This window comes from Trachypithecus francoisi, unplaced genomic scaffold (genome assembly GCF_009764315.1).
Source record: "Trachypithecus francoisi isolate TF-2019V2 unplaced genomic scaffold, Tfra_2.0 Lachesis_group16, whole genome shotgun sequence".
NCBI classification, from domain to species: Eukaryota; Metazoa; Chordata; class Mammalia; order Primates; family Cercopithecidae; genus Trachypithecus; species Trachypithecus francoisi.
Window position 1 is genome coordinate 32,142,929 of NW_022681461.1, and position 23,555 is coordinate 32,166,483.

A 23,555-nucleotide genomic window follows, 5' to 3' on the forward strand; every position below is an offset into this window, starting at 1 on the left:
TCATCTTGCAATCATGAGGATCAAAGCTATGCATTAAAGATGGCAGGATCCTGGATCCTTGATGACATCCTTAGCACCTCCACCAGCCCTGGACTGCCTATCTTTGGCATAGGAGTCTTGTCATAGGAGAGAAATAATGCCTACATGTTGAAGGTGTATTTAGTATTCTTTCAGTTACAGGCAGCCTAACATAATTCTAAAAGGTGGATACAATAAAACCTCCTTAAATTGACTTTACCTGGTCATAGTTTGTGCTGTTCTAATATAAGCAGGAGCTACAATTGACTTTTGCCAAATTAATTTTAGAAGAAATCAAGAGTGAAATTATGGGGACAAGGAAAATCATTAACTTTCTCAAAAACAAAAAAAAAAGCTACTTATTAATCGCAAGCCCTGTAGCAGCACCCAGCACAGAGTTACATACTAATAGTTGTTATGTCAATTATAAGAATTATTATTTATTCCATAAACTCTTTCAGGCAATTACTTGCTAATCTATTTCCAGTTTGATCTTCAGTCCAAAACACTGACTTTTCTTATGGAATTCTCTGAAATCAGCTGCACTGCTTGAAAATTTAATCCACATCAACATAAAAACAATATGACAACAAATTATTTAAATATATTATTTATGCTTTTCAGTGTGTGTAACTCACACACACATTCATCACTTAAGGTCTAACTCTTCTGTTCTAACTTTATGAATAGCCCCTTCAATGCAAAGATCTATTTTAGAAAGCTATGTGGAAAGTATTTATCTACGCTATATAATTTTTCCATGACCGATAACTGTTGACCTGTACCAAAAAAAACCAAAAAAACAAAACAGCTTTTGGAGTAAAACTGCATAGGAAATTTGTATAATATAATAGAGTCATCATTAATCATTTGCAATCCTTTTCCTTCATCACATTTATTAATCCTTAAAAGATTCAGAGAATGATTCTGCTCCAATGTTCTACACATACCATCTGTTCAAGCACATTCCTTATATTCTTACTAGGTTTCCACAGATGCCACTTTTGAAATCTGCAAATCTCCTCAGTAGCATCATCTGGCTCCTGTCACCCCTACTCCAGGGAGCCCTCGTCATTGCAGTAATTCCAGCGTCAGAGCAGATGTTCCATAATCTCCAGCATATTTCCCTTCCTTGGTAGAGGAGCTTTTGAATGCAAATTTTGAGGTGAAAAAAAGTTCTTTGAGTGAAAGCATTATCTGCAAATGCTTTCTCTCTGCATCAAATACAGCACTCGGGCATCTTATTTCTGCTCTTCTGGAGGCATGGTCAGAACCTCATTGCTCATAGCACAGGAAGCGGAAACACACCAAGACCCAGAGACCAAGAGAGAACACAAGGAAACCAAAGGAGGTTAGATGCAAAGCAGTGTCAAATTATACAAGACTAAACTTGTAAAAGTCAATGAGGCTATGCCCCAACAGAAAATAAGCAAAGTTCTGGGTTGGATAGAAGATAACATATTGTTTAGGAAAGGTGTGTGACATTCAATTGAGACTATGTAGGCAACAGAAAACGGGGAGCAGAAATCTTCCACAAAATTAGATCTGTGAAGGCAATTAGTTTGGATAACTGATCTCAGCTCTTTTTTAAATGCCAGGATCTGATATTTAAATTACCCAAAAACATTCCCCCTAAATCTATAACTTGCTTGTTCCTCATAGACACAACTTCAAAGTGGAAAATGCATTCAAGGAAGCAGAAACAATATCAAGTTAGAAGAAAAGGGCACTAACCTGGAGTTAGAAAGGATTCTAGAGTAGAGTGAGTTAGGTGCTACTAACTTACCTATCTGTGAGATTTGGGCCTAGTCGCCTGACCTATCTGACACCTCAGTTTCCTTATTCCTAAAACTGAGCAGTGGAACTAGGTAACCCTGGGTCACTGCCAGCTTGAAAATAGCACAACGCTGTGCAGGCAGTACAAGCAGGTACACCTACTTGTTGAATTAGCCTGCATCCACTTCCAAGATGGCAAAACAGATGGCAAGATCTGTTTCATCAGCTGGGGCAAAAAGAACAAAAAGAACCATGTTGAAAGATAGCCCATATATGTTTAGGAGGAGCAATAAATAAAGACCAGTAATAAAAGTCAAGATTTTCTAAGTGAGGGGCATATCAATAGGGGCTTCATGTCCAGTTACCACAGTCCAGAGAAGAGAAAGCTGCCCAGAGAGGCAGATACATGTGTCCCAAATCCAGATCCAGCAGGCTGAAAACCCACATCTTTAAGTCTCAGGTTCTTTATCTTTTGAAAAGTGAATTAAAGTGGATGGATGTGCTTTGGGAAAACGGATGCACCCTCCAGATTTAAGCTTGATTACAAGACATTGATAAAAAGAATGCTTAGTTACAGCCTCCTCTTCTCCCATCATTTACTCTTCCTTTTTCTAAACTCACAGACAACTTTAATTTAGTCAGCAAGAATTTCAAACGAATACGACACTCTGCAATCAATTGCTGCTCCCATTTGTTCCACATCTCACCTATGGTGAGACAGGCAGATGTAAAGAGGAGGTGAACAAATAATTCAATTACTAGAAGAAATTTACCAGACTTAACAGAGGCTTTGGGGGTGGGGCGGGGGGTGGTGGGAAAGACCTACTCTTTTTTCCTTTATTGAGAGTGGGGAGATTGTTGTGCTTTTTAGAATAATTTATTTTTGTTTGACTATCAATTATCCAGCTATTTATTTCAACTTCCCATTTTACAATTACAATCTTAGTCATTTACTTTCAAAGGCCCTAAAGGAAATGCAGTTTCCCAAGTAAATGCCAAAGTCCCCTTCTGTCTCCCTCTCTCCCTCTGCCTTTCAGAACTAGGTCTGAGTAAATTTGCAAAGTTGTTTGTTTTCAGTACTCTTGCTATTCCTACCATTTGCCTTAGTTGGACTCTTTTAATATTACTCTCCCCAAGCCATCCTGAATCCATACCAAAATGCCCCCATCCCAAGCCTGGTCTCATGCTTCTCAATCCTGTCCCATCATCCTATTCATTTTATCAAAATTCTTTCTTCCCTGTCACATTCCTTTTTAGTCTCAGAAGTAGCAGGCCAGGTTATGCTGGCAAACTCATTTGATTAAGAGGTTTAAGAACCCTGTGTATTTAAAAGAGATGGATCTGGACGCAGTTGATAGCTTAACAGTGCCCTGTCCAACATGGTAGCCACTAGCCACATGTGACTGTTCAAATTTAAATATAAATTAATTAAGGCCAGGTGCGGGCGCTCATGTCTGTAGTCCCAGCATTCTGGGAGGCCAAAGCGGGTAGATCGCTATATAGCTCAAGAGTTTGAGATCAGCCTGGACAACATGGTGAAATCTAATCTCTACAAAAACAAAAACATTAGCCAGGCATGGTGGCCGCACCTATAGTCCTGGCTCCTTGGGAGGGTGAGGTGGGAAGATGGCTTGAGTTCAGCAGGTGGAGGTTGCAGTGAGTTAAGATCGTGCCCTGCATTCCAGCATGGGTGACAGAGCCAGATCCTGTCTCTCTCTCTCTCTCTCTCTCTATATATATATATAAATTAATTGCATTATATACATATTGATTTAATTAATACGTATTAATTAAAAATAAATAGAATTTAAAATTCCATTCCTCTGTGGCACTTGCCATGTTTGAAGCCATAAGAACATTACCATCCACAGGGAAAATTCTATCAGTCAGTGCTGCCTTTATATAAAGGAATTAATGTTAATGGTGGACTAAGAATGTAACCATCATTTCTGTGCTAAGAAATATGAACTTAATAAAAATGAACTTATTTGTGTGTTATAGGTGTAGAGTCAGGAATTGGGGTATAGGAGGTGGCTAGATGAGGGAGAGATGACTGTCTTTTGAGGAATTTTTTTTTTTTTAACAGAAAATAAGCTTAGTTTACTTTTTGGGAATTAGTTTAAAACGCTCTTTGAGTACTGTGGGTACCCTCCCTGGCACAGGATGCAATTGTCTTTTTTTTTTTTTTTAATTTTTTTATTATTATTATACTTTAAGTTCTAGGGTACATGTGCATAACGTGCAGGTTTGTTACATATGTATACTTGTGCCATGTTGGTGTGCTGCACCCATCAACTCATCAGCACCCATCAACTCGTCCTTTACATCAGGTATAACTCCCAATGCAATCCCTCCCTCCTCCCCCCTCCCCATGATAGGCCCCGATGTGTGATGTTCCCCTTCCCGAGTCCAAGTGATCTCATTGTTCAGTTCCCACCTATGAGGGAGAACATGCAGTGTTTGGTTTTCTGTTCTTGCGATAGTTTGCTCAGAACGATGGCTTCCAGCTGCATCCATGTCCCTACAAAGGATACAAACTCATCCTTTTTTATGGCTGCATAGTATTCCATGATGTATATGTGCCTCATTTTCTTAATCCAGTCTGTCACTGATGGACATTTGAGTTGATTCCAAGTTTTTGCTATTGTGAATAGTGCCGCAATGAACATACGTGTGCATGTGTCTTTATAGCAGCATGATTTATAATCCTCTGGGTATATACCCAGTAATGGGATGGCTGGGTCATATGGTATTTCTAGTTCTAGATCCTTGAGGAATTGCTATACTGTTTTCCATAGTGATTGAACTAGTTTACAATCCCACCAACAGTGTAAAAGTGTTCCTATTTCTCTACATCCTCTCCAGCACCTGTTGTTTCCTGACTTTTTAATGATTGCCATTCTAACTGGTGTGAGATGGTATCTCATTGTGGTTTTGATTTGCATTTCTCTGATGGCGAATGATGATGAGCATTTTTTCATGTGTCTGTTGGTTGTATGAATGTCTTCTTTTGAGAAATGTCTGTTCATATCCCTTGCCCACTTTTTGATGGGGTTGTTTGTTTTTTTCTTGTAAATTTGATTGAGTTCTTTGTAGGTTCTGGATATTAGCCCTTTGTCAGATGAGTAGATTACAAAAATTTTCTCCCATTCTGTAGGTTGCCTGTTCACTTTGATGGTAGTTCCTTTTGCTGTGCAGAAGCTCTTTAGTTTAATTAGATCCCATTTGTCAATTTTGGCTTTTGTTGCCGTTGCTTTTGGTGTTTTAGACATGAAGTCCTTGCCCATGCCTATGTCCTGAATGGTATTACCTAGGTTTTCTTCTAGGGTTTTTATGGTATTAGGTCTAACATTTAAGGCAAAAACTGGAAGCATTCCCTTTGAAAACTGGAACAAGACAGGGATGCCCTCTCTCACCACTCCTGTTCAACATAGTGTTGGAAGTTCTGGCTAGGGCAATCAGGCAAGAGAAAGAAATAAAGGGTATTCAGTTAGGAAAAGAAGAAGTCAAATTGTCCCTGTTTGCAGATGACGTGATTGTATATTTAGAAAACCCCATCATCTCAACCCAAAATCGCCTTAAGCTGATAAGCAATTTTAGCAAAGTCTCAGGATACAAAATTAATGTGCAAAAATCACAAGCATTCTTATACACCAGTAACAGACAGAGAGCCAAATCATGAATGAATTTCCATTCACAATTGCTTCAATGAGAATAAAAAACCTAGGAATCCAACTTAAAAGGGATGTAAAGGACCTCTTCAAGGAGAACTACAAACCACTGCTCAGTGAAATAAAAGAGGACACAAAAAAATGGAAGAACATACCATGCTCATGGATAGGAAGAATCAATATCGTGAAAATGGCCATACTGCCCAAGGTTATTTATAGATTCAATGCCCATCAAGCTACCAATGAGTTTCTTCACAGAATTGGAAAAAACTGCTTTAAAGTTCATATGGAACCAAAAAAGAGTCCGCATTGCCAAGACAATCGTAAGTCAAAAGAACAAAGCTGGAGGCATCATGCTACCTGACTTCAAACTATACTACAAAGCTATAGTAACCAAAACAGCATGGTACTGGTACCAAAACAGAGATATAGACCAATGGAACAGAACAGAGTCCTCAGAAATAATACCACACATCTACAGCCATCTGATCTTTGACTAACCTGAGAAAAACAAGAAATGGGGAAAGGATTCCCTATGTAATAAATGGTGCTGGGAAAATTGGCTAGCCATAAGTAGAAGGTTGAAACTGGATCCTTTCCTTACTCCTTATACAAAAATTAATTCAAGAGGAGTACTTTTTATATGCCAAGGTTTGGGCATAGACCAGGGAAAAATAAAGTAGAGAAGTATTCTCTTTTTATATTAACAGATGTTCCAGTAACCCATTTTATAGATGCGAAAACAGAGCCTAAAAGAGGCCAAGTAATTTGCCCAAACTTTGTAACTAGAATACAAAATCAAGTCTGTTTGCATTCCAGTGTTCTTTTACTTTACTATGCTGCCTGTAAATCTCTGTCAACAAGGAAAATCTCTATAAATCCCAGCCACTGTTCCCCAAAGTTATTTGTTTTCTTTCCTTCAAAGTGGGGACTAGGGCTATGTCAATGCAGAGTAATATTCTTTAACTTTTTATGTTAAGATAATGGTAGATCCACATGCTTGTAAGAAGGTTGTAAGAAGTCATGTGGTAAGATTTTGCATATCCTTTTAATACTTTTTTTAAATCTGCTACCATACTAGACCCCCTTCTTAGTGCTGGGACCACAGAGATAAGATCATCCTTTCCCTTAAAGACTTCAGAGGGGATGAGGAACATATAAATAAATCATTAATATAGAGTTGGTTAAAGCAAAAATATAATGCAACTTCTACCTATCAATTAATAAATAATAATAATAATAATGACATTCTGGCCAAGCTATTGTAAAACAGACACTTGTATCTGTTTTCTCATCTGTAAAACATGATTAATAATAGCACCTATACTATAGGATTGGTGTAAATGTTAACATAACAGTACCTGGACATTCTATTTACTATTTAATATTGTATCAATTGTTGGCATTCTGGTTTCTATTTTTAAATTTTTCTACAATGCACTTATGTAACTTTTAGAGAAAAAAAGTTAATCACTCTTAGTTAAAACAAGTGTCTCATGTCATAAGCTAGTGGTATATCCTATCTTAAAAGAATACACTGAGATGGCACAGGTGATTCACCTTGGAGAAACACAGCAATGTCAGAGAAGAATCATTTAAAGAGAAAGACAATGTCTGAGTTGACTTTTGGAAGCCAAAGATTTAAGAAGAAGGTTGGAAGAGAATTCAAGACAAATGGATTATCAAGCAAAGACTTAGAATCTTAGTAATTTAAAGGCAAGAAGGGGACATGAAGGTCATCCAGTCCTACTTTCCACCCTGTGCAGGTCTCCCTTGCAGTCCGCTTGACTGATTCTTAAATGCATTCAGAAAGAGGGTGCTTTCCCATGGAATACTATGCAGCCATAAAAAGGAATAAGACTATGTCCTTTGCAGGGACATGGATGAAGTTGAAAGCCATCATCCTCAGCAAACTAAGACAGGAATAGAGAACCAAACATCACATGTTCTCACTCATAATTGGGAGCTGAACAATGAGAACACACGGACACAGGGAGGGGAACGACACATACCGTAGTCAGTCGGAATGAGGGGTGAAGGGAGGGAGAGCATTAGGACAAATAACTAATGCATGCAGGGCTTAAAACTTAGATGACAGGTTGATAGGTGCAGCAAAGCACCATGGCACATGTATACCTATGTAATAATCCTACATGTTCTGCCCTCGTATCCTGGAACTTAAAGTAAAATAAAATTTTAAAAAAAGAAAGAGGGTGCTTTCCACATTATGAATCAACCATTGTTGGGGACAGTTTTATTAGAAACTGTGTCTACATATGTGTATACTCCTCTAATGCTACACTTACATGCATATACATCAGGGCAAAATCCAAGCAACTACTCATACCAGGGGTGTAACAGTCACTTAAGTGTGGTCTACCAAGGTAATATTCCTCAATCTACTATATGAATGTGGTGTTTGTGCTTAGCTTCTAGATGCCATACAAAAATTACTATCTCCATAGTTTTTAAGTGCAAAAGCCTTGAGAGTGTTGAAAGTCTGGATAAGTAGTAGTATATGGGTTGGGCGCGGTGGCTCACGCCTGTAATTCCAGCATTTGGGGAGACCAAGGTGGGTGGATCATCTGAGGTCAGGAGTTGGGGACCAGCCCGGCTAACATGGTGAAACCCCATCTCTACTAAAAATACAAAAATTAGCCGGGCATGCTGGCGGGTGCCTGTAATCCCAGCTACTTGGGAAGCTGAGGCAGAAGAATTGCTTGAACCCAAGAGGCGGAGGTTGCAGTGAGCGGATATCATGCACGCCAGCCTGGGCAACACAGTGAGACTCTGTCTCAAAAAAAAAAAAAAAAAGTAGTATATTATTCCAATTGAAAAAGAAGAAGATAAAAATATGAAAATGGTGATTTTTTACTTTTTTTTTTTTTTTTTTTGAGACAGAGTACAGCAGCGTGATCTTGGCTCACTGCAACCTGTCTCCCAGGTTCAAGCAATTCTTCCGTGTCAGCCTCCTGAGTAGCTGGGATTACAGGCACCCGCCAGCACACCCAGCCTGGCTAATTTTTGTATTTTTAGAAGAGATAGGGTTTCATCATGTTAGTCAGGCTGGTCTCAAACTCCTTACCTCAAGTGATCCACCTACCTCGGCCTCCCGAAGTGCTAGGATTACAGGCATGAGCCACCCAGTCTTTACTTTTTATAATAGTATAATTGGTTCTGAAGAGAAAAGGTGAATTTATACAACATGCAAAATCTATTATGGCGGTACTCAGCACAATATAAAGAAAAGATAGACTTAGAAAGCAGTTAAGTGTGTGGCTAGCAAAACAACATCAATATTGTATACCAAAAAGGGAATGCTAGAAATACATTTAGGAACTTAAAGGCTAAGCCTGGTAAGAAGCTTTACCATAAGCTTGTAGGTCTGAGGCCTATTGCAGGCTAAACAAAATCGGTGAATTCTACGCTAGCAGATGCAGACCTCGTAATGTTACCCATCTCAACAACTTTGAAGCACAGTTAAAACTCAACTAAGTGACAAAGATAGTACCACAAATCAGTGAGGAAATGATGGATTATGCAATTAATGTGTTGAAACATCTGGATAAAAGCTTGGAAAATAAAGTTGTTAGGCCCCTACTTCACCCTTTACATCAAAATTAATTTCTGATGTTAAAAACTATAAAAAGAAAATTTTTAATTACAGAGAGCTGAAGCCTTTTCTAATAATACACAACACCCAGAAGTCACAAAATAAAGATTTTTACATGGGAAAAATATCAAAGGAAAAACTGAAAAAAAAATTGCAATCCATATCACAAGTAAAGGGTCTTTTTTCATAATATATTAAGCTCTCCTACAAATCAATAAGAAAAATGTAAACAATTCAATGGAAAATATAGGCAAAGCAGATGAACAGTTCCCAGAAAAAGAAATAGCTTTTAATCACATGAAAAAGTTCAATCACATTTTTAAGAAATACAAATTAACCCACACATCATTTTCACTTATAAAATTGTAGAGTTCAAAAAGTGTGATAAGAAGAGATAGGGTTTCATCATGTTAGTCAGGCTGGTCTCAAACTCCTTACCTCAAGTGATCCACCTACCTCGGCCTCCCGAAGGTGGAGGCCAACCATTGATGGTGAAGTGTAAATTGGTAAAACTTTTATGGAGAGAAATTTGGCACTACTAATCAAAATTACAAATGTACAATGTTTGACCTAGTAATCTCAACCTCTAAGAATTTATCCTTCATGTATCTTGAACATGTGTAAAGTGTTATACATAAAAGGTATTTGTTGCATAATTGTCTATAAAAGCAAAGGTAGAAACATCCTGAATGTCTGTTATTAGGAGACTGCTCAGTGGCTATTTTTAAAATAAGGTAGATTTTTGTGTTCAAATATGAAAACATCTTTTATACGGTCAACTGGAAAAGGCAAAGTATATCGCATTCTATGATTTCTATTAATAATGAAGAAGTATTGACATGATGGATAAAGGTATTGACATGATGGATGCTTGTATATGTTTAGAATATTTCTGGAAGGATAGCCAAAAGGCAGTAATAGCGGTTGCTTCCTTGAGGTACACGTGATGGCTTGAAATTATGGTTGGGAAACACATAAACTTTCTACTGTAATATGCCTTTCTACCTTAAAAAATTTTTTTATCATGAATTTGTATTAGCTATGCAAAATAAATTGAATCAAAAAACCTATTCCCTGCTCAAAGCAAATCCCTCCTGCTTCTCTGCTCCCCAGTATTTTTTAGTGCATCTTTTGTTATCCTTGCATGTTTATATCCCCAGGAGTTCTTCGAGTGCTACAACTGTGTGTCCATCGTGTTTGCATATCCAGCATTTGCACGGTGCCTTAATCATGAAAAGCGATTTTTTTTAAAGTGATGTTTTGAAGGATGAAGAAGACCCTTTTTTTGGGTGGAAGTCAGGCTCCCTTTAAATATGACCGAATACAGTTGAGCAGAATTGCGAGGCCCTAAAACATCTTCCTACTATTCCTGGAATTCAAGGTAGAATTCTTGAAACATCCCTATTCTTTAAGAGAAAGGGATGAGACAAAAAGGAGAGAGAGAGAATCTGAAGCTGACTTAAAGATCTGACTGGACTTCAGAGCAGTGCCCCAGGGAGAATCCATTTGAAAAAAAAAAAAATGTGATCATGTGAATGGACAAAAAGGAGATGGCTTTAGATCTTATATTCTCTAAACAAAGAGTTATGCTGAGAGGGAAACTGACTTGTCATGAAGTCAGCTTTGCTCTGTTGCTATTTGTCATCCCTGTTAATGGTGAGTTTACCTAGGGCAGAGGCTACCGTCTCAACCATGAAGGCGAAGACACGGGCATCTGTATTCTAAAGCTAATTCAGTTGACTTCATCTCAGCACACATACACTGAGCACTTCCTAAGAGCAAGGTTGACTGACATTTTTATTAGCAATAATCACTGCCTTCTTCTGATTCTTTAGAGATTTAATACCACATAATCGTCCTCTACGTCACAGGGTCAAGGGAGTGGGGGAGGAAATGGGCTAAGAGGTTCTAAATCCCTCCTAACACTTGCTTCTTCCCAATCAGCAAGATTAGAGCAGTCAACAGCTGACTGCGTTCAGACCCTGCCAGCTGGGCTGGCCTGCCCAGGACCTGAGGGCGGGCAGCTCCGGTGGCAGTAGCTGGGCCCCTAGGTGTGCTGGTCCAGGCTGGCCTCTCTAAGACAGTGCAGGCCACATGATCCATCCTCCTAGAAGCAGTGAGCAGGTTAGGGCCTCTACGACAACCAGGAGGAAAAAGCAAGGAGTCCACTTTCCGCAGCCATGCTGAAACAGAGCGAGAGGAGACGGTCCTGGAGCTACAAGCCCTGGAACACCACGGAGAATGAGGGCAGCCAACACCGCAGGAGCGTTTGCTCCCTGGGGGCCCGTTCTGGCTCCCAAGCCAGCATCCAAGGCTGGACAGAAGGCAACTATAACTACTACATCGAGGAAGACGAAGATGGGGAGGAGGAGGACCAGTGTAAGGATGACCTGGCAGAGGAGGACCAGCGGGCAGAGGAGGTCACCACCGCCAAGCCTGAAGGCCCCAGCGACCTTCCGGCCCTGTTGTCCACGCTGAATGTGAATGTGGGCGGCCACAGCTACCAACTGGACTACTGCGAGCTGGCCAGCTTCCCCAAGACGCGCCTAGGTCGTCTGGCCACCTCCACCAGCCGCAGCCGCCAGCTAAGCCTGTGCGACGACTACGAGGAGCAGACAGACGAATACTTCTTCGACCGCGACCCAGCTGTCTTCCAGCTGGTCTACAATTTCTACTTGTCCGGGGTGCTGCTGGTGCTCGACGAGCTGTGTCCACGCTGCTTCCTGGAGGAGCTGGGCTACTGGGGTGTGCGGCTCAAGTACACGCCACGCTGCTGCCGCATTTGCTTCGAGGAGCGGCGCGACGAGCTGAGCGAACAGCTCAAGATCCAGCGCGAGTTGCGCGCCCAGGCGCAGGTGGAGGAGGCAGAGGAGCTCTTCCGCGACATGCGCTTCTACGGGCCGCAGAGGCGCCGCCTCTGGAACCTCATGGAGAAGCCATTCTCCTCGGTGGCCGCCAAGGCCATTGGGGTGGCCTCCAGCATCTTCGTGCTCGTCTCCGTGGTAGCGCTGGCGCTCAACACCGTTGAGGAGATGCAGCAGCATTCGGAGCAGGACGAGGGCGGCCCAGACCTGCGGTCCATCCTGGAGCACGTGGAGATGCTGTGCATAGGCTTCTTCACGCTCGAGTACCTGCTGCGCCTCGCCTCCACACCCGACCTGAGGCGCTTCGCGCGCAGCGCCCTCAACCTGGTGGACCTGGTGGCCATCCTGCCGCTCTACCTTCAGCTGCTGCTTGAGTGCTTCACGGGCGAGGACCACCAACGCGGCCAGACGGTGGGCAGCGTGGGTAAGGTGGGTCAGGTGTTGCGCGTCATGCGCCTCATGCGCATCTTCCGCATCCTCAAGCTGGCGCGCCACTCCACCGGACTGCGCGCCTTCGGCTTCACGCTGCGCCAGTGCTACCAGCAGGTGGGCTGCCTGCTGCTCTTCATCGCCATGGGCATCTTCACTTTCTCTGCAGCTGTCTACTCTGTGGAGCACGATGTGCCCAGCACCAACTTCACCACCATCCCCCACTCCTGGTGGTGGGCCGCGGTGAGTACCTTGGCTCTGGGCTTTCCCATCCTCTTCCCCAGCCCGGTGAGCTGTTCCTCCCTTCCCTGGCTGTCAGCCACCAGGCTCTGGCTTCTGATCCTCTTCTTCCTCCTCACCCTCAATTGCTGCATACAGTTAACAAAACGGCAGTGGATGTCAAAGTGTTGGAAAGACAATCTCAGAGGTTCAGTAAGTAACTGAATATGACTTAGTTGTAGAAATCTCCAAATCTACATTTAGTCTTTAAACCTTTGAAAGACAGATTTTAAGAAGATTCGTCATCGTTACTGTTATTTACCATTTATTGAACATCCAGTGTCCTAAATGGTTTACAAAGCTTACCTCATTTTGACATCACAGCCTTGTGAGAAGGTTATGACCACCATTTTTATTTAAGGGGACAAGCAGAAATGGTTTCAGTTTTTGAAAGAAACTGTAGATTTATGCAGAGAAGGAGGTGAGACTTGGCTGAACCATGTCGATCCTAACTGAAACCCCACCACCTCTGGTTCCAGTTAAGTCTGAGCGTGGAAAGAAGCATCTCAAACTGAAACTTGCTCTAACTTCCCTAAAGTTCTTTCAGGACCCAGTATTATTGCCCCATCTTACAGTTAGTGAAATTGAAGTACAGAGAGTTTGAGTGTGGACACACAACTAGAGGTGGCAAAGCCAGAACTGAAACTCAGGCCTGTCCAACCGCAAAATCCATGCCTTTCCCACACCTAAGCACTGTCTCTTTCAAGTTTTAGTTCTTTTGCATGCATTGCTAAATTTGTACAGTTAGTATAATAGTTATTTTTTGTCATTGTTTTCTTTGGCCTTTGCCTTTTTATAACTTGTCCTATTTACTCAAATATCTGTATTTTGAGCTATGGTAGCTGAATCTCTGGAAATAAATGTTAATCAGGTCTTCTCAGATCGATGAATAAGTTGGCATATATGAAGGAAAGAATTGAATGTATAGTTTCCTTAGTTTCCTTTTTAAAAGTAGATTGTAATACCTTTAAAGACATTAAGCAAATATAGCCAGTTTTCCCGTGTCAGAAGGTAGATATTTTCAATATTAACATTGTATATGTCATAACCCACAGTCTGGTATGCACTTCTGAGACACACAAGCCCAAGGCCACTGACAGTGCAATATAGCTTGATATAAGATTTAGAAAACCTGATTCTAGGCCTGGCGCAGTGGCTCACACCTGTAATCCCAGCACTTTGGGAGGCCGAGGGGGGCAGATCACCCCATCAGGAGTTCGAGACCAGCCTGACCAACATGGAGAAACCCCATCTCTACTAAAAATAAAAAAAATTAGCTGGGTGTGGTGACGCATGGCTGTAATCCCAGCTTCTTCGGAGGCTGAGGCAGGAGAATCGCTTGAACCTGGGAGGCGGAGGTTGCAGTGAGCTGAGATTGCGCCATTGCACTCCAGCCTGGGCAACAGGAATGAAACTCCGTCTTAAAACACACACACACACACACACACACACACACACACACACGGAAAACCTGATTCTAGTCCCAGATCTGCCAATAATTAACCATGACCCTGAATAATTAACTGTGAAACCTCAATCCCTCACTTGCTGTTCTGCTTTCTCACCTCTAAAAGGGGAGGTTGGACATGTAAAAGTATGCAGTTCAGTGAGTCTTCCTTCCCTTGAAAGCAGGGAGCTCATATGTATAGAGGATATGTGAGCTTTCTTCAGTGGCAGGATGACACGAGGCTCTTCTGAATGAGCTAGCCAGATTCTGCTTCTCTGATCATATTCCAAGTGATGAAAGGTCATCCCCATAGTAGATAAACCATGTGTACAGATGAGGCTCATGGTCGATGATTTGTCCCCAGCAAATGACATTTACTTTGGAGGTGACTAAAGCAGGAAAGCAGAAGAGTAAATCCACACGCTGATGATATGATACAGCACCTGAGAGTCAAAGTTCTGTTCATCTAAACATCTTTACAGGCTAGTGCATGTAGGCACTAGACCTAGTAATGCTCTTTGATACTGCAGTTGTAACCCACAAAAGGTTTTTCAACCTTTTGTATATTAACAAATACTTTGATAAAAATTACGTTGCTTTCAAAGGGATATGGCTAGAGAAAAAATTTTAATTAAAATATAATAAAGAATAATGTTACTCATGTTGTATTTTTACCAGTAAATTTTCTTTGAACTGAATAACCATTGATCTCACTTAAATTTCTGATCTGTTTAATGTACAATGAAGTCTAAACCTTTCAAATTATCCCTTATGTTAAGTGGCATTATTTAACTCAAAATCAATGTTTTTTTATAAGTTTTACAAAAATTGAATCACCAGTTTTTATCAATAATAAATGTTACCAACTATTGCTCTTATCTGTATGAATTTCCTTTTGAAGCTATTATCTCTATCAGCCACTATTTTCACAGGCCAAATTCTGCACTTTCCAACCATCCCATTTATGAACCTTACCATATACCAATGGTCTTTGTTCATTTTATTCTGAAAATTATTTATACCTGTAAAATTCATTATAAATTAGATAAAAGACTGATCATTTGTATTTATTTCCAAACTAATCTATGAAAACAATGGGAGCAATTGCCCTTGAATATTCTAAGACCGCTCTGTTCCCCAGGACTGATATGTTATTAATCCAGTTCTTCTCTATACTTCTAACTACACTGCATAATACAGACTAAAGGTTCATATTCTCAGTAGAGCAAAGAGAAAAGAACACTTTGAAATGATGTGGACAAAATGTCTTGTTTCCAATATGTAGATGCAAAGTGAAAAGAAACAAAATACTAGGACCAATTATGTCATGTAACCCACAAAAATTCACCTTATTCATTCATTGAACAGTAAGTTTTTGAGCACCTCCAATATGCCCAGTAGTATTCTAGACACTAGGGATACAGGGTAGGAGAAGAAAAAACAATGAAGTTTTTTTCTCTTGCGGAGCTTACATTCTAATGGAGAAAGACAGATAATAAATAATTTCAGGTATTGGTATAGCTTGTGTGGGACAAGAAGACTGAGAGTAGTTAAGGCAGTACAGTCTGTCTTTAGTGGGATAGTCAGAGAAGCCCTATTGGAGAAGATGACATTGAGATGAAGTTTGAAAGATGAAAAGAGACTCATCTAAATGAACCTGACTAAACAGATATGACAGTCTGAGAAGAGGATTCCTAAAAGTAACTGATCTAGTGGTTTCTAAGCATTTTATTGATCATGCATCTTATTTTTTAAAATTTGGGGCACATACCCATGATAAATGTGTATTTATTTATGAACAAATTAGGAGTTATTTATTGCTATAATAATAATGCATCACAAACCATCCTGAAACTCAATGGCTTAAAACATCGAGCATTTATTTAGCTCATGAATTTAAAAGTCAGCATTTACTCTGATTTCAACTAGAAGGTTCTTCTCTTTCTTGAGGCTGTCGTTACTCATTCACATGCCTGATGGTCAGCTGGCATGAAGGGAGAGACTAGTCCACTAGCAGACCTCTGCATTCCTCTAGCAGACCCCAGCAGCCACAAGTCCATGGCTGTGGCAAAGAATAAGAGAGAGAATGCAAGCCGCATCACGCAAACACTTCATAAGCTTCTGTTCATGGCATTTGCTCAGCCCATTGGCCAGAGTAAGTCACATGGCCAAGCTGCAAGTCAAAGGGCAGGGCAGCTTAGCCCACCCACCATAGGAAGGCACTGCAAAGTTATATGGCAAACAGCTTGGATACAGAAAGATGTAAAGAATTAGTTCTAATAATGCAATCTTTCTCCTGCAGTAATATGTAACTGCTCAAATATTATACATATCAGAAAACATATACTCACAAATTGAAACTTTAAAGATGAGATAAAGAAAAATAGAACTGGCATTTTATTTCACCATTCTGGGGCTGTATCCTTTGTGAAATATTCATCCCACATTACAGAGTTTCTCTTATCCATTCTTTTATGTATTTTTCGTACTTTCAGACAACGCCAAATCTGACTTGCTTTTAATAACCTTTCTTCTCTCTATGCCAAGGATCCTGCAAACTTTCTCTGTAACTCAAGTCAGGGATTTAAGAAAAATACAGTAATTTTCATTATTGTGAATTCTCCTGCAGCTGCAAAACAAATCCCTCCTGGACACTTATGTCTACAAATGTTCATGTATCAGGATGTAAGATAGACCTGTCTTTTTCATCTGTCAAATGGAAGTTATTTGTGAGCACTAATGTAATAGGAAACATATGTAAACTGCTAGCCTGTAGTAAGTCTGCAATAAATAGAAGCTACCATACCTGACTAGTTGATAGTCTTTATCACATGGAAGCAATAACCTTTGCTTCCACATTCATTTGGGAAGAAAATAAAACAGAAATGATTCTTCTTCTACTGAGGAAAAGAAAGAGCCTATAAAACATACAAAAAGATCAGCTGTTCCCTCATGGGAGAACTTCTGAGAGTCCAGATAAACAGGCCCACGCCTAAAGCAGTTCCAGCCATCTTGGGGCTCTCTGGATCGTCTGGGGGTAGGAAATGCAAGGCACAGCTAAACAAGAACAATGGGCTCTATGATGAAGCTATAATCATTGGCCTCCTCTGTGCGTATGGTTTTTTTCTTTTTTTTTTAGCCTCAACATATTACCACATTTTTTTCTTTTTTTGGGGGGGGTGGTTGGGGGGTGGGGGGCGGGTATGTTTTTAAGTAGAAAAGAGTAAGTAGATTTTGAATGAACCATTTTCCTTCTGAGTTTTCCAGGGCAAGTGAAAGCTGTAGAAACCAAATAGAAAACTATGGCATGAACTCATTCCTTCAAAAACTAACTTCTCAAAAAGAAAATTTATCTTTAGTTGAGGCACCAGATAATTTTGTCCCAGAGACCTTGTTCCCATCTTTGTTTTCCTAAAGTATGCTTTCATTACCTTGCCAATAGGTGGCACTTACAAGATCACTGAAATTGTTTTATTTTTGTTCATTGATTGCTTTGAGGAAACCCATTTGAAAAATAAATTAGGTTGAAGTCAGGAAAACAGATACCAAGGTGAATATTTCAAACAGGGAATTTAATACACGGAAATAGACAGTTGTTAGAAGACCAGAAGGAAAAAAAAAATGGCTGGAAAAGCAGAAAGAGAAAACTGAGATAATCCAGAGATTGGTAACTGCAGGGAATAGCTATTGGCCCTAGAACTGGGAGAATAAATGGGAAAAGGTATTGCTACCAGAAGCTAAGAGTCCAGAGGAGGGGCCTCTGTGTAGCTGTTGCAGGGACTCCTAAATTGGCACGATGAGGCTGATGCCAGGAATGCCAAAACATGCCTGAACCATAGCTATTGGCTGCAATTGGAGGAATGACAGCAGAAACCAGAGGCAGGATTAGAGACCCTTATGTCCTCATACCATCTTCCAGTCTCTCATAGGCAGAATATAATTAGAAGACAGTGGGCAAGAGAATCTGGGAAATGTAGTTTGCAGACTCCCAGTTCTGGAATTATAGAATAAAATACAGAAGGGTGTCAGGCTTGGGACTGAGAGACAACATATAAATATCTGGCACAGAAAGTAGTAGAGTTCTAGCTCCTTCAGAAATAGTACAGGAGCTATAGACAGGGTAAAGGCTCTTAGGCATTGTTACTACTTTTGATCTTATGGATTCCCAATTTTGGAGTGGTCTCCTTTTATGTCTTTAAAGTATGTTCCTCATGTTAGCAAATATGATGTGAGTGGAACATGACAGAATTGTTGAGGGCAGGGAGAAATGCAAGGAAGATGAGGATGTGGAGAGCATCATTACTGTGCACCTTTCTGTGGATAGATTAATAGATCTCAAACTTACATTTGTGGTTTTGCTTTAGCTGTGCACACCTACCCTTTATTGTACCATTTACAAACATGTCAGAACTGTAATATACAGATGAGGGTTGTTGTTCTCTTGAAGGTAGTCACCCATGACCTTGTTCTAACAGTGCTTCCACTGATCAAGACATTCTTTGAATTCCATGAGGAATTACCTTCAGAGTTTGTGACACATCCACTTGCTTCTTTGTAATGTTGCTAAATCTTTATCTTTTTAAGGTTAGATTCAATATTTTAAAATAGTTAAGACACTTCATAGTTTAAGATTGACACTTAGAGTAAACCATCAAGGTGAATATGACTGCTTGCTGCCACTGAATCTACTGTGCAGATTATAATTCAAAAGAGGAATTCCAAACATACTTGTAACAATAGCATGAGTAAGCACAGCCTTTGAAGCTGAATCCTTTGAAGGACAACATGTATTGAGGCTTATAATAATTTTATCCAAAAGAGGTTCATCTTCACCACCTCTAATTCCTTTGGAAAACAGAGTGTTATTTTGAAAAATAAGTTTTATTCCCTAGGATCATAAATTCCTGAATGCATGTACTAGTGGGTGCCAAGATTTATTCTATTCCTTGTTCGTTATGAGGGAAACAAACTTGCCTTGTTAAATGAGAAATCCAAGTATTCTGAAGTTTTAGAGAAAAATTTGATGCTTATCCTCATAATATTTGGCAGGCCAGGATTTGCTGTTAAGTGAGTAAACTGCCAGGGGAAGGTCACATTCTGGCTTTGGGACCCAAAGCTAAGGACAGTATGTACGTTTACAGCAGAATGGTTAGGTTTTCAATTTGCAGAGAGTTGCTGAGCTAGCCAGTTTTCTTCAGGATATTAAGATGGATCATGGAAATTTTAGTCACATTTCCAAACCCAACTCCTGCTAATGTGACAGCTCATTCTGTGAGGTCACTTGGGTCAGTCTGGGGCCTTCAACTTTTAATTCCCATCTAGGGAGAAATGGCTTGGCCTATGGAATGTGGAGAAAATGTTCCCCAAAGCCAAGGAATCCTGAGTTCCTCCTGGAGCCAAGGGGCAAGAAACAGATCACTTGTTGAGTCAAATTATTCACAAAATAGACAACACATAAATTAACTGTTTTGAACAAATTATCGGGGACTGGTCACACATAGCCTCCTAGCAGAAGAGATCTTTTCTCTAAGAATAGAGATTGAAGATATACAAAAATATTTGGACCATATGATGCACATCAAATATTTATTCTTCTTTAAGCCAATTCTCTTTACTTTTGACTTTTCACTCAAAGTTCAGCCAAAAAAAGAAAAAAAAAAAAAGAAGTTTGGCTTAAGGGTAAAGCAAAGCCAGTGTGCAGAATGATCAAAAGTTGAAAATAAGCAGTTTGTCTTAATTATTTTCTTCCTCCGTGTCTTTCTGCCCTCTCCCATCCCTGCCGTCCTGAACGCTTAAGTGACTTGTTTCCTCCAAGGCCTCTGCATTGGACTTCCGTGGATGTCTCATGTTCTAAACCGGGGGTCCCCAGTCCTGGGACTGTGGACTGGCACTTGTCTGTGGCTTATTAGGAACCTGGTCACACAGCAGGAGATGAGTGGAGGGCCATCAATCATTACTGCCTGAGTTCTGCCTCCTGTCAGATCAGCCACAGCATTAGGAGTGGGAACTGCACACGCGAGGGATCTAGGTTGCTTGCTCCTTATGAGAATCTGATACCTGACAACCTGAGATGGAACAATTTCATCCTGAAACCATCCCCTCCCCTAACCCCGTCCATGGGAAAAATCGTCTTCCACAAAACCGGTCCCTGGTGCCAAAAAGGTTGGGGACCGCTGTTCTAAACTATCTGTTCCTGCCATTCACTCCTAAATCCAAACTCCCTTTAGGCCTCCTCCAGGGAAGGTCGACTACACTTTCATCCAGACGTGTGAGTGATGGTGTTAGTGACAAATGAAAGTGATTGTTCAGCTCACACACCCGGAGAGAGATCGGCCTAGGGTTCTTTTACTTCTGGGGTGGTCAATGACAAGAAACACACCCACTCAGGCAACCAAGAGGACTTTGAGATTAACCCACAATCTCACTTTATCACTGCCTCACATCACCCCTTGGGCCAGAAGTTGGGAAAAGGAGATTCTCTACTGGAACCAGAGGGCAGAGTCAGGGAGGAGCTTGTTTCCACAGCCTGTGGGTCTGATAAGCATAGCATATATAGAGTTTCTGGTGTAGAGTACACTCAATAAATGTTGGTCTTTGCCTCTCCTCAGTGGGGGCCAGCTTCAGGATGGGGGACCCTGGGATGGCCTACATGATATATGTACTAATATTATTGCTTACACACCCTGTGCCAGGCACTCCTTCAATTCCTATAACAACTGTGTGAGGTAGATGCCACATAGGTCAAAAGTAGAAACTGAGGCCAAGAGAAGTTAGGTGATCTGCCCAACTTATTCAGCGGGGAAGTGGATTCAGACCCACAAGTCTAGGTAGTCCCTGTTTCCTTCAGCTTGTCTACACCATATTACCTCTCTTGGATGCTTGCTTGTATTCTGACCCTGCAGAAAAAGGCTGCACGACCTCTCACCAGAGACAGAGCATTGAGTGAGAGGAGGTGCATCATCAGCCCCAGAAAGGAGGGATACCCTTCCTCTCTTCATGGGCTGGATGGAACTATGGTTCTTATCAGTGCCCCCAGTTTTGTCCACCTGGCTCACTTCTCCATTTCATTCTAATCAATCAGCTGCACTATTCTAGGTTCAAACTAACCCTTACATCATCAAAACAAAACTATTTACACTACTAAGCTAAGGGCCACCTCAGCATGGATCAACAAGATGAGCATATGCTTTACTGCCGTCTGCTGGAAAATTATGGCAACAACTACCCAAATACACAAAGCAAAGAGTGCCCCCTGGAGTTGTGCAATGCAAAAATGTTTACAACTGTGAGCAACAGCTCCGCTTAAAAGGCTTCTAGTAATTTAGCCAATACTCTGGGGATCAGAGGGAGTACATGAGGCATAAAAAACAGTCCCCAAGGAATTTTCCCAGGGTTTTCTCTGGTAACTGATAACTAGTCCCATGGGTATCTGCATTTTAAAACAGAAGCTTGTTAACCTAAATAAATCTCCAATTAGTGGGATTTAAATCAGTATGACAAGAGTAATGGGAAGTATTTCATGCAGGGGTGAACATATTTTTGGTGAGTGATGTCTTACAAAAGTCCCTTTACAAAATAATGAGAGTGTTTCTCTAGACATCTGCAATTAAAGCACCTTCATATGACGTCTCTCATTTGAACTACAGAACAACTCTGGGAAGTGTTATAATTGTCTTCCTTTTAAAGATGAGAGGAAGACAATGGAGGAGTTTCATGCCTTTTGTATGCCTGGTACTGTGTTCAGTGCATTATATTCATTTTCTTATTTAGCCGCACAAGAATCCTGAGAGTTAGATGGTTGTCTCCTGTTTTAAATGAAAATAAAAGAGAGAGAGAGAGAGTGAGAGTGAGTCTGAAGGTTTTGCCCGAGGTCACTCAGCTGGAAAGGGTCAGAGTCAGGACTTAAACCCAGGTCTGACTGTTCTAAGCCCAAGATTTTTCCAATACATACAGTGAACAGGCAAACCCAGGGACCCCCTGTCCTGAAGCTGGTCCCAGCTGAGTTAGGGAGGCAAAGATCATTTACTGAGCACGTTCTACACCAGGAATTTAACATACTATTTTAAATGCTCTCTACAACAACCCTTTCAAATAGGCATTACCTCCTCCCATATCTTACATTCAAACATGCATGAGTCATAGTCAGGATTTCAGCCAAAGTCTTTCAGCTCCATCCATAGCTTCTGTTTTTTCATGACACAGGTCCTACAGGGAGTCTTCCTGGTACCTCCTAAAGCAGGCTCCATGGGAAGCCATTACACTTCCCATGTGCACCCACAGGGAGGACACTTCTCTGCCTGCTCCTCTGCCTTTCTTCTCCTCCCCGATCTTAGTGCTAACAATTCCATCCTGCTTTCCTTCCTCTACAGGTGAGCATCTCCACCGTGGGCTATGGAGACATGTACCCAGAGACCCACCTGGGCAGGTTTTTTGCCTTCCTCTGCATTGCTTTCGGGATCATTCTCAACGGGATGCCCATTTCCATCCTCTACAACAAGTTTTCTGATTACTACAGCAAGCTGAAGGCTTATGAGTATACCGCCATACGTAGGGAGAGGGGAGAGGTGAACTTCATGCAGAGAGCCAGAAAGAAGATAGCTGAATGTTTGGTTGCAAGCAACCCACAGCCCACCCCAAGACAAGAGAATTAATATTTTATAGGACATGTGGCTGGTAGATTCCATGAACTTCAAGACTTCATTGCTCTCTTTTTTCAAAAAAATTATGATTGACAGAGAAAAGAAATGTGAAGCAGACATACATAAAAGCCATTTAGTTCACAAAGTTCTGCCTCTAGAAATGCTCATTTTGGCCCAAACTCAGAATGTCTCACAGTACTCTTTCCCTGTGTTGTGTGAAACATCTGACCTTCTCAATGACATTGATATTGAAAACTTGAGAGGAGCAACAGCTTAGATTTCTCTTGTAGCTTTTCGTGGCATCTAGCTCAATAAACATTTTTGGACTCAAGTTGACTTGAGAAAATTTTTTTTTTTTTTTTTTTTTTTAAATTCTTAACTTTCCAGAGAGAGGGAGTGTTACAGCAGGAATTATACAAGCTTTGGCGTTAGACCAACCTTAGAATCCCAGAGCTCCCAGCTGTATGGTTTAGGGCAAGTGCCTCTAACACTCTAAGCCTCAGTTTCTTCAACTGTAAAATGTAGGTAATACTTACCTTGCCAGCCTGAGCAACACAGTGAGACCCTGCCTCTACAAAAACTTATTAAAAATTATCTGGCTGTGCTGGCCCACACCTGTAGTCCCAGCTACTTGGAAGACTGAGGTGAGATCACTTGAGCCCAGGAGTTTGAGGTTAGAGTAAGCTATAATCACATTACTACACTCCAGCCTGGATGACAGAGTAAGACCTTGTCTCAAACAAACAGACAAATAAATAAATAAATAAATAAAACCACCTACCTGGTAAATGAGTCTGGGGATAATAGATGTGTGTAAAT

At 40.9% G+C, this 23,555-nt stretch overlaps 1 protein-coding gene across 1 annotated transcript; it reads left to right on the plus strand.

The window, feature by feature from the left end:
- The first annotated feature begins 11,029 nt into the window (after nt 1–11,029).
- Nucleotides 11,030–23,064, plus strand: KCNV2 (potassium voltage-gated channel modifier subfamily V member 2). Its single transcript, XM_033238741.1, has 2 exons — nt 11,030–12,614; nt 22,467–23,064. The coding sequence occupies exons 1-2, from the start codon at nt 11,259–11,261 to the stop codon at nt 22,746–22,748; spliced, it is 1,638 nt and encodes a 545-aa protein (XP_033094632.1). The 5' UTR covers nt 11,030–11,258; the 3' UTR covers nt 22,749–23,064.
- Nucleotides 23,065–23,555: the final 491 nt, after the last annotated feature.

Bases quoted from the DNA above. Each gene is read 5' to 3' on its own strand.
- KCNV2 (XM_033238741.1), top strand. From the start codon at position 11,259: ATGCTGAAACAGAGCGAGAGGAGACGGTCCTGGAGCTACAAGCCCTGG. The intron at 12,615-22,466 runs GTGAGTACCTTG...CTTCCTCTACAG, and splicing joins ACTCCTGGTGGTGGGCCGCG to GTGAGCATCTCCACCGTGGG.